This window comes from Larimichthys crocea, chromosome III, assembly GCF_000972845.2.
Source record: "Larimichthys crocea isolate SSNF chromosome III, L_crocea_2.0, whole genome shotgun sequence".
Lineage (NCBI taxonomy): Eukaryota > Metazoa > Chordata > Actinopteri > Sciaenidae > Larimichthys > Larimichthys crocea.
Window position 1 is genome coordinate 45,423,414 of NC_040013.1, and position 12,177 is coordinate 45,435,590.

The 12,177-nt window shown below is 40.8% G+C and overlaps 1 protein-coding gene across 1 annotated transcript in view; it reads right to left on the reverse strand.

Moving 5' to 3' along the window:
• thada (THADA armadillo repeat containing) overlaps positions 1–12,177 on the reverse strand; it is a 91,775-nt gene that overhangs the window by 63,569 nt on the left and 16,029 nt on the right. The window contains exons 22-26 of the mRNA XM_027277657.1: positions 10,975–11,084; positions 7,461–7,593; positions 4,186–4,308; positions 3,291–3,413; positions 2,728–2,819 (exon numbers count right to left, since the gene is read on the reverse strand). Of these exons, the coding sequence (XP_027133458.1) occupies positions 2,728–2,819; positions 3,291–3,413; positions 4,186–4,308; positions 7,461–7,593; positions 10,975–11,084 (581 nt within the window). The remainder of the gene's footprint in view (positions 1–2,727; positions 2,820–3,290; positions 3,414–4,185; positions 4,309–7,460; positions 7,594–10,974; positions 11,085–12,177) is intronic.

The following is a 12,177-nucleotide window of genomic DNA, read 5'->3' on the forward strand; positions in this document are numbered from 1 at the left end:
CCCAACACACACACACACACACACACAAGTACGCAGAATGCTGTAAATAAACTAATTTGTGTGAGAGGGAAATGTGTTTATGCTTCAACTTCAGTGGACCAAGAGGCCCAAGAGATACACACACACACAATATAATATTAGAGTGGACAAGCTGTCACAATGCATTTTCTTTTGCCGGAGATCACAACCATAAAATCATGGTAATAACAGAGACCAGACGTACAACGGACTGTGGAAAAGACACAACTAGAAATGAGTTGCAGCTTTCTCGCTCATACACAAACAGTTTCGCAAGTTTCAGGTAAACAAAACAAGATTTACTGGCATGGCAACTGACGAGAACACTCATGTAACGTAAAAGTAATGATCCCTGAACTAAAACTATAAAAAGTTTGAGTTCAGATGATCATTTTCATAGCCATTGTTCCATTTCTAATTATTCACAGCACACACACACACATACTCTCTCCCACGTGGATATAAAAATCACACCCCGCACAGTAATAATAAGAAAGAAAGCAGCAGACAAGAGGAAGGGGGAGATATCAGAGAGCTATACAAAGGGAGGGACAGCAGACTAAAAACACAAGTGAAAACAGACAAGATAAACAGCAGCAGCCTTGGCTTGGTTAAGAGTATTCAGAGGCCTTCAGAGACACAGCCAACAGAAATACAGAGACAGAGCCTCGCGGAGCAGGGCCCAAAGCCCTGTGAAACTTTACCCTGGATTATCTGTGGGGTAACAAATCACTGGTGAGCTCAATATAGACCACAGTACAACTATCATACGCTCCTACAGCCAAACAGTACAAGCACATTATTGTTCATGTTTGTTTTAATATATGCTGAACACTGGATGAATCTTCGTATGAGATCCAACAGGACCCAGTAAGATATCAGTCATAGAAATGTTTCATATTCTATGGTTCCACGTTGTAAAAGGCTGACCACAAGAGTCTGTGGTCATGCTAACAACCCCATGAGGCTCGAATTAAAGGCACACTCAGGCTTTGAGCCTGCTAATGCTAATGTTAGCATGCTAACATGCTGATGTTTAATGTAATGCACAGCGGCTATTTATGAATTTTAATGTGTCTCAACCGGAAAATACTTTTCTTAAGTGGCCACAAACAAAACTTGAAATAAGATATTTTCACCGGTTACATCAACAAATATTTTCCTGTCATTATATAACCTGTTTAAATTATCCTGCAGTACAACAAATCATATAATATATGTGGAAAAAACTCTTCGGCCCAGGTCTGCTTATCATTTTCCTTATCAAAGTTTCCAAATACTTGGAGGGATGGTCGACGAGGTGCTTGGAGCTTGTTATAATTTAAGACTCTCTTCCCAAGATCCTCAAAAACAAGCCACAATTTTTCAAACAATCCTTGACAGCAAAGCAGGAATAACAACCGCTGAGCGTCCAACTAAAACTGAGAGACAGTTAAACTTCTAAACCAATTCTCATCACTCGCACGACTCAAATGCAAAATTTGGCCGGGGGTGTGACAGAGGCGGATAATAATGTCCACTGACTGACAGCTCCTCGATTAAAGTTATTGATGGACACGACGTTTTAGATATGTGGGCTTGTGTTTTTTGACTACTGTGAGCTTCTGGTAATCTCATTTGCCCTGAAAACCTGTATGGATATCATTGCATATGTTGTTAAATGTGACTATAGAGTTGTTCTGGCTAAAACCACCACGATCGGCAGAATTTATACCACACGTTTCAGTGATCCTATTCACACAGTTACACATACACCAATGACAAACTGAGTGTGTTGACGAAAGGTTTCATCTCAGAAATGATTTAATCTTGGCCTTCGACAAACACTTTGGTCTAAATGCTGTTTCACTTCATTTTTCCACCCTGTTCCACAAGAACATTTCCAAATTGTATGACAAAGTACATTTTTGTAATTCAGACCATACTGTGCCCAGATGTGTCACGGGTGAACGGTGCCGGCCGTCATGAGACCACACATGTAGCTTTTTGTTTGGAATTGTACTTTTCTTTTTTTGACGGAACACATTTGCAACAAATGTTGCTGTATTGTACTTTGGGTCATCGTAATTAGTATGATACAAGCACTGATGCCATGATCCCAAGTGTGTTTATAGATCATTAATAATACTGAATTGATATTAATTGGTATCATTTTACTTTTGATTGTGAAACTGCCCTTTTTATTACCCTCCAGTGCTGTTATGGCTGCTTCCAGCAGCACTGGAGAGCTGCATCTACACAAGCAACAATCAGCACTGAGTGCGATGGACGGAAAGCTGCATCTGAGCCAGAGTAGTGTTACAACACTGACACCTAGTGGTGTACAACAGCCACTGTTGCTACGTGTGTGCTACTTTTACTTTGGTTTGAAGTACTTTAAATGCTTGTTGTTAATTGTTTGGGCTACATACTACAGAAAAACACAGATTTACTAATGCTCTTAAAACAAGTGGAAGAAAGTCCTCTGGAGAAGAAAGTACCAAATGCCATGACCACCAAATACAAGATGACATTTTCCCTTTTTAGGTATTTAAAATACAGGCATTAAACAAATGAAGTAGAGTAAGAGTGATATTTCTGCATGAGTAATTATGACATGCATGCACACGACTGATACACTTCTCTCATTCAAATGTAAACATTTTACTCTGTCGATGCACATGACTTGAACTGGTGGAGCAGTGTTAGAGAGAGGGAGAAGCAGCTAACCTGTTCTTTTTCGAGTGCTCGTCCTTCCCTTTCTTCACTCCAAAGATCCTTGTGATCAGAGTGCTGAAGAGAAGAGTGGAGGAGTTCCTTACCTGGGACACAGAAAAAACCCCCACAGAGAAATAGAGGATATAAGACAGAGGGTGTGCAGAGATAACTGAGTAAATGTCAGGATCACAGGATGAAGAGAAATTAGAGAGCAGTAATCTCAATCAGCGCTGTTAGGTTTGGCAGAAACGCTGTGCCACTGACGTGCCAGTGTATTACGTAGACAAAGTGCAGTCCAACAGAGCTGCACTAAATCCAACATCATGAAGGTTACAATGTTTCATTCTAGTTAAAACTGTTGAGACAAATTTAATTTTATGGTTGTTCTGGAGGCTGTAGCATTGGCCACTGTTTAATATTTAGTCTACCCCACATTGACATGAATGTGGCAGCCAAGCATTAGAAACACCTCCCTGGAGAGGTGTTGGAGTGACATGATGTTGGCGTGCCCATGAATCTGTCTAAATTCAAACAACAGACACTAACAGAGACAGAAAACCACTGAAGAAACTCACGGCCCAAACAGGAGAGGTGAAGCCCAGAACAGCAGCCTGCATTCCATCTGAGACGAAGGGAATGATGTTTTCCCCCAGACGAGTGTCCCTGTACAGAGCCCTGAGGATGTTCAGAGCGTGGACCTGTGGTGAGGTACAACACGTCACATTTAACCACTTAGCACAGTCACATTTGAATTTCATTGCACAACAATGATTGATTTGTTAACATTAATTAGATTGCTCATTATTTGATGAGCCAGAAATGTTTTAAGGACATTACATGACCTTCATAAGTAGTGTTGGGTCTCAAACTCAGTGCTTTTAAGGGTACTGGTTAAAGTTCCGAATCACAGAAAGACACTGTTTCAAGTTTCACGAAACTCCTGTGGCAATATTTGTGATACAATATGCAAAGCTGTCTTGGGATATACACCTGAAACACCTGGTTAAACACAAAATATAAATATAAAAGATTAAGCTTGCACCGTGTTGATTAGCCTGGAAGCCAAACTCCCGTGCTGGAGAAGTTTAACCCTCCATGGATGAAAAAACTTCAACGACATCTTTAGGTAATTAATTAGCTAACTGGAAAAGTTGTTGTTGGAGATATCTGAGCTTTTTTTTTGGTTCAGTTCAGCATTTTTACTAGCCAACAGAAAGAGAGTTTCAACAAAAGTACTGTTGAGCTCTAGTGATTCTGGGCACCAGTACTGACATCAGTTAGTGAATGATACCCAACCCTATTCAAAAGATGACTATGGCACGTCATTTGAAATTTGAGTTACAGAACAATTAAACAACTTTAAAGAAAGGTCAGTGTATCAGGATAAAAGTCAATCATCAGCAGCAGCACTCGTGTGATTCCAGCTGTTCGGACTCTCCTCGGTAAGATCAGACAGAAATAGACTCAAACCTGAGGGACGGTGGAGCTGTCAGTGTTCCTGTCGATAGACGGCATGGCCAGAGCGATCAGCTCTCTCATGGTCATTTTCAACAGACCGCAACTGGACGACTTTGGCTCAGAGGAGAGCAGAGCCTGTGGAAGACAAAAACAAACGTTAAGACCAAATAAGAATTGGGACTGTGCCTTCATCAGATTTTAATTTTACTAAAAAGAGTACTCAAGTTAGCACTATACTCTTATAACACTGTCAGACTCAGCAGAAGCGAAGATATCCATGTATCCTTCTTCCTTGTAAAACCAGCCGCGGCTACATTACCTACAATGCACCCCAACTGCGACACTTTGTTTGATTTGAATGACTTCGCCATTGTTACTTGGGGACAAGAATTTCTCACGGCTCCCCCTGAAGCCAACTTTTCTTTCACCTTTTCAACAGCAGGATGAAAGCTTTGTACTTGCACCATTAACATGTGCAGCAGTTATCTGCAGCTATTCTGGACTGGACATACAAACCTGATACTTAGATCATAGAAATATGTACAGCTGTGCAGTTTCTCATTATAAAGACCAGAAATATTTGCCCTGACGGTAAATTGCTGTCATGCTGTTATTTGATGTTAAGTTCATAGAAAGTGGAAAGTTCTTTAGTGTTTTCATTCAAACACTAAAAGCAATATATAATAATGTAATGTTAATGGTCTGTCAATATGTTGGAAAAAAGAGTCAAAAGGCTGTTTGATCACTGAAACTACACATGTTAATCGACATTACTACATGTGCGGGTGGTGTACAATTTAGCAACTTCATGCATTTGTTCCTGCACAGGCCACATGAACTGTCTGTTCAGTAGTTTAGGTCAGTCAGTCTCTTCCATCACTTGTTGCATACTGCATACAGTGGTATTTAATCACATGAAGACACAGGCAGCTATACGATTGCATAAGTCTGTCCATACCGATAGCTCCACTGAATGACATCATTTGTATGTGCCAGGAGTGGGAGTTGGGAATGTGGGAGCGAGAAGGTGACAGCAATTGGCTGCTGTGTGAGAAAGGAGTTATCTTACTGTGGGAGCTGATGGGAGCCAGCTGTGTGTCTGGCCTGGGTTATGGTTTAAAAGTGAGGCCTGGGAAGGATGGAGAGATGGAGGATGGAGGTATGGAGCAGGAGGAGGAGGCAGCACAGTCTGGCTCTTATGGACTCTGGGGGGAGATTAAGAGGTAGAGGAGGGCTAGCCCGGGTTCCTGTGATGTCTGTCCCAGGTCGGTCCAGACCAGCATGAGGCGAGCACAGGAGCCAGCCTTCCCGGATCTGAATCCGACTTTCTGTGTGAAGGAATGCGGCCCAAAACTCTGCCAAGGCGTCGTCTTTCGCTTCTCCACAGACCTCCTCCGCTTTTCCCTTTATCTTATCTTCAGTCTGTTCATCTAGTGAGTCATCCATGTGTTTTCTATCATGCTCTCAGCTCTTCCTTTCTTCTCTCACTTTACTCTATCTTAAACTTAAGCTGCTAATTCGAAAGAGGTAATTTCAGCTCGGCAACAGGCTCAAGGAACTCAACATGCAGGTAACTCCTATAAATAATGAGGAATCACTGCGGTGAACGCCAGTTTCAAAAAGTCAAACTTTGGACTTCAAACCTGGAATTTATTTGAAAAATTCCAGCAGTTCAAAAGATCTCAGCACACATGCCTGGCATATAAAACACAGAAGAGGCAGTGATGTCAGCAGAGCAGCCGTGCACCTCGTACCCATTACCACAAGAAAGAGCAAGCCCGCTCTTTAACTGCTGCGATAAAACATGAACTCTGTCATGTTTCGTTTTAATATCGGTATTCAGAGGAAGTGGGGGCTGCGGCTGAATAACAGAGTGACTCAGTCAAGTGTTCAGGTACGTTAGTCAGAGATTACAGCGCGTTGTTAGAGGTGTGTGGGACTGGTGGCTACAAAGAGGGGTCAACCAGAGGACAACGTGTGTGTGTGTGCAAGTGTGTGTGTGCGCGCGTATGTATGCGTTATGACTGTTTATGCGAGTCACTGAGTAAAAAAAGACAGATGGATTAAGAAACCCAATGTTCTTCCAGCATGAGTGCTCCAGTGGCATGCCAAGAACTGCTGATTGCACTACTTTAGGAGTAAACAGGAACACACACACACACACACACACACACACACACACACACACAGACACACACACACAGGGTTTCTATTGCTTAACCTCTGAACAGCTTCCAACATTCATTCACTACCCATAATCCTCACTGTGTCTGTGCAACATGTTCCATATCATAACCTTCATTTTGACCAAACCTGAACCTCAACCGTCACGTAAAATGGTGTTCCAGCTCAGAGTGGATTATATCGAGTCATTTCTGATTGTAGCAAATTGCAATCACATATTTCAATTTATAATAAAGATCACAAAATCTGTCTGGTCATGGTGGTTTGGACCAATCAGCATCCTCTGAAGAACTACTGGCAGCTACACCATGAGCTACAGGCGTGGTTTAACGTTAGGTGTGTGTGACCACACGTGTGAGAAGTAACGGTTACTGCAGCTGCTGACGAGGTTAGTGTAGGTGCTGCTAGCATCAGTTAGAGCTGAACTGGAGAGCATTTCTATAGTTTAAGAAGAACAAAGAATGATATTGAAGACTTTTATCGATGGAAAACGCTCTTCTACCGACTGACTTCATTCAGCAAGAGTTTGACGACATATTACGGTTCTGTTAAACTAATTGGTTATAATTTCCCCTTGACAGACGGAGACAGATCCAATCACCTAGCTTGCCTGCCCTTTTGTGAACTGCTTCCATTGGCAATTTCCCAGGTGGTTCTGTGCAACAAATCATCTGGCAATGTCAGGTTAGGAAATTGCAGCAAAATTTATACACAGAAGAAGTTTTTTGGGCTTTAAGTCGGAAATATGAGTGAAACAATGTGCAGGTACAAATAAAGCGATGACCTAAAAAATAGAAAAAAAATCCTAAACTGTGGGTTAGGGATCACAAACAGCACCAAAGGATGGGTCAGGTTCTATTGATGGAGGAAGCCAAAGTGAACAACACTCCACCGCACACTCTGCAGAAACTGAATTTGAGGAATGTGCTGTTTACTGACAAAGATTCTGCATTTGCGCTCTCAAGTGTTTAAAATTAAAACAACAGCCTCTCTCCACCACTCGAAATCAACAGTGCGTCTAGAGTCCAGCATCAAGACTAGCAAGCAGTGATACTCCTTCACCCGACTGTTGTCTTTCAAGTTTGAAAGCCATGAATACACACCTGGATATAGAAAGGTATTCCAGCGCTGCGTCGTGTGGCACACAGCTTGGACGATGGGTCACTGGATTTGACCTCCTCCAGAACCTCAGACAGCCAGCGGGCCGGAAGCTGCTGCAGGGCCTGACTTCCACTCCTTACACACAGACACACACAGACACACATAGACACACACACAGTCAATAACACAGGTCCAAATCATGTAAGTACTTTAATCAATGACATATTCTTTAAAAAAAATCTTAAGATGAATCATGATGAAATTCCACATGTGGATTCATTAAGTTACATAACAATTTTTCATACACATAATCTGACAGGCTAGCAGAAAGAGCATTAGTGATGCATCCCTACTTCTCTAACAAAAGTTTTCAAATGTGGATCTGTTTCATGTTTACCTGTTTAAAACTGGTTGATATTACAAAGCAAAGACTTGCTTTAAACTGTAACACATTTACACTGTTCTCTGTGGCATCTGGTATACTTCTCCATTTTAAAACAAATGCTAAGAATATGATCTGAATCAGGTCTGGCAAACACACACACCCACAAGAAACCGCTCTGCCCTGTTCTGTAAGAAGCAACTGTTTAACAAGAGCCAGTGGAGCAGAGAGGACAAATTAAAACAATCCAACGTGAAGGACAATGTGAGGGTGCAACACTGCTACACACACTCCAGTGTACTTCATCACACACACTTGACACAACAGGGACACACTCATTCTCAATGACAAACATATGCAGAGAGGTACTGAAATACTGAAAATCAGGGATTTCCTCGTGGTATGACAGAAAGATTGTGAAATAGCTGGAAGTGATGTATGAATGGTTAAAATAGTAAGCTAAAAGTAATATATAAATAGTTGAAATAGTTAGCTAAAAGTAATGTATAAATAGTTGACATAGTTAGCTAAAAGTAATGTACAAATGGTTGAAATAGTAAGCTAAAAGTAATATATAAATAGTTGAAATAGTTAGCTAAAAGTAATGTATAAATAGTTGAAATAGTTAGCTAAAGTAACGTATAAATAGTTGAAATAGTTAGCTAAAAGTAATGTATAAATAGCTGAAATAGTTAGCTAAAGTAATGTATAAATAGTTGACATAGTTAGCTAAAGTAATGTATAAATAGTTGACAGTTAGCTAAAGTAATGTATAAATAGTTGACAGTTAGCTAAAGTAACTTATAAATAGTTGAAATAGTTAACTAAAGTAATGTATAAATGGTTGACATAGCTAGCTGAAAGTTATGTATAAAAGGATGAATGATCGCAGAATGAGTTTGACTTGTCGGTTGTGGTTTGAAAACACAACATCCAATGTTGGGAACCACTGCTGTAAACAACTACAGATATAAATGCACATGCCTAACAAGGGAACTCAGTTAAAGAGAGACAAAAAAAAAGAGAATGTGGAAAGAGATGGAAAAAGTGAAAGAAAGAAAAAATGAGGACGAATGAAGAGAGAGACAAGGAGACTCAGTGAGAGAGTGCAAACACAGTGGAACACACCAGAGCCAGATCCCAAGGCAGAGCATCAAAAGGCCGCGGTTAAGCACCCCGCAATCAACACCCCATAACCCAGCACACGGCCTGCATACCATCCACACACTGCTCTTCCCCTCCTGAAAACACACACTCACATCCACACATGCTCCGTGCAGAACACACACACACTCCCTACGTACTCCTACACGCAACCACTAGAATGTCGCCCTCATTACACAACACACTGCGAGACTGTTTTTTGTACAAGAACAAAACAAGTGAGTTTTGTTTTAACTGCTCTGCACTGGGTGGTTCAAAGGCAACACTGCTGTGACAGTTTTGTGGTTTGTCACCTGCCGCAGGGCGAGAGACATCTTCCACAACCCAGTGAGGAAAACAAAGGGGAAGAAGAAAGTGACAAATTGTTTCATGTCGATCAGAATTAAAATTTTGTTTTCTTTCATCCCCTCAGGAGGATAATAGTCGGATTATTTCCATGACTAGCACAGATGATGGGGAGTGTAGACTTGTATGAGACTGAAGCCATTTTTAATGTTTCTCCTGGCAGCATGTTGCCACAGAGGCCTCTGCAGTCTATAGCACTGTAGTACTGTTAGATGTGTAATGAATGAGTCCATTAGTAGCTTTAAAATGTAAAACCAAACCTCATCATTTTTAATTTAGCATATTTGGCCAAAACTAGCTTTGGGTTGATCTTCTCTGTGATGTGATCAGAGTGACACAATACTCAAATGGGCTAATTTAGATAGATTATATGAAAATTGACTGTATTCACTGCAATAATTAGTAAAGTATTAATTTAATAAGGTATATGACTTATTATTTCTAGAAATTAAAAAAAATGTTACACCTGCAAGAATATAGTTTCTGGCAAGGCCCAGTGTGTAAATTTAGAGAATATGGGAGAATTTGAATATACTATCATAACTGTTGTCAAAATTGTGAAAATGAGAATCATTATTATTATCTTTCTATCTACAGATGGTGCTGGTCCTCTTCCACAGAGTCTGCCGTCTTGAACTGCCATTTTTCTACTGCAGCCCAGACAGAACGAACTAAACTAAACTAAACAGTGCTACTAAAGAAGACCTTCTGTGTTTTTAACAGGTTCTGCGGCCTCCACAGTTTCTTCCTCACACTATGAAGTACAGGGTACGGCAAAGGTGTTGCAGTCCACAGCTACATCACTAGATTCTACACACTGGTCCTTTAAAGGAATGCCTCAACAATCAACTTTCTTCACAAGATGTTCACAATATTATCAAAGATGAACCAGGTCACGCCTAGATGGTTAAGGTTAGATTAGCCGAGAAGCGGAAGAGCAGCCAGCACCACATTCACTTGGGTGATGTCACGCATATGCTGTCCATTCTGTCAGTGCTAATCAGCTGTTGGCTGTAGCTTCACATTAGTGTATATAAGTGATAGTCAACTTCTCAATGAACTCTCGGGCAAGAAAGCAATATTTCTAAGTAGCCCTGTTTCTTTACAATTATTATTATTTTTTAGTTCTGTTTGGTTTATAAGTGAGCTTTAGAGCTGCTGGGACGTGTATTTATTCCAATCTAGCCGTTTCTCACTGACCCCAAGTCTTTTTGCTAAGCTAAGCTAGGCTAAATTAACCATATCCTGACTCAGAGACTGATATCAATCTTTTCGTCTCACTCTTGTGTAGACAGAACATTTCCCAATATGTTGAACAGTTTCTTTAATTAAATAATGTATTGTCATTTCATGTTTTAATTTATCTAGTAAACACAGTCTCACTCTGTTATCAGCAGGTTCATTCTTTTCATGGCTATACGTTTCTGTTGGCCGTCCAGAGGGCTCCAGATGATGAACACCAGTCCTGATATATTATATTATTATACTGAAGAGTGATACTGAGAGGACTTGTCTACTTGCTAATTACAAGGCACTGATACTCAGTGCCGTGATGGGAGCCAATGCCCACAGCCATTCAGCAGTATTACCTTACAGCTCTTTGCCCTGAATGGGAACACACACACCTGCACAGCATGTCGGTGAGGCGTACAAAGCCCACATAAGCCAGTTCAAAGGCGCCACGATGACGGGACTGCAGGAGCTGCTGACGGAAGTAGAGGCCTACTCCCTCCACCTGTAACAGAGAGCCAGAGAGGGAATCAGCAACTCAACTGTACCAAGGACAATAACAGTGTGTGTGTGTGTGTGTGTGTGTGTGTGTGTGTGTGTGTACCCTCCAGCAGAAATGAATGTTACACAGAGTCAAAATGACATAACTGCAGTCACAGAGATTATGTGACATGAAAGGCTGCACGCTAGCTGAACATTTGAACAGTGAGCAGTGCGTCGGCATGGACTGGCTGAACAATGAGGTACTGTAACAGGACGACATGTTTCTCTGTGGGAAGATGTCGAGAGCTTCCTGCACACCTAAATACCAGTAGGTATAGCACGTGAACATCATGATTGGTCTGAGAGTCACGAAAGTTTGTGAAAGATTGTTTGGAATATTTCCAAGTATCTTACCACGGAGGAAGCAATAACAGAGTCTTCCTGTAGAGGGGGTTACTATTAACTTCTTGGCTGACATACAGCCACAATAATGATCACCAAATCCATCCCTCCTCATGTCTCTTGTTCTGTCTATGCTGGTGTCTTGGCCATGTTGCCACTGTTTTTAATCAGTTTGGTTCTTGTAAAGCGATCCTGACAGACACCCTAAAAAAAAAATTCATCATGACTATTAGTATTATTATTATTTTGGTTATTTAATATAGTGGTTAATTGTTGTGTATTATTATTATTTTGGTTATTTAATATAGTGGTTAATTGTTGTTTAATAGAACTGACTGTATCAATAGAACTAAAACTGGTAGACAATTCTTAAACACTATTATGGAACGGTATTGACTTGATTACATGTATTTTATATGTAATACCACTACAGTCAAAAGCCTTCAGAGTTGTAGTATCAGTGTTTTAGTTGAGGGCTTTATGTACTCATAACAGGCCTGCAACTACTGCTGGGAACCAAAATTCCCCTGTCTGACCAACACAGACAAGTGTGACAACAGCAGGGTGGATGAAGTATGACATGAACTAAATACCCTCAGACAGAAACAAACAGGCGACATTGTTATGACTAGACTACCAGGAAAACCCTGACATCCATCATGACATTAGAACTACTAATGTACAACTTTTAATATGAGTGGAAGCATTTTAAT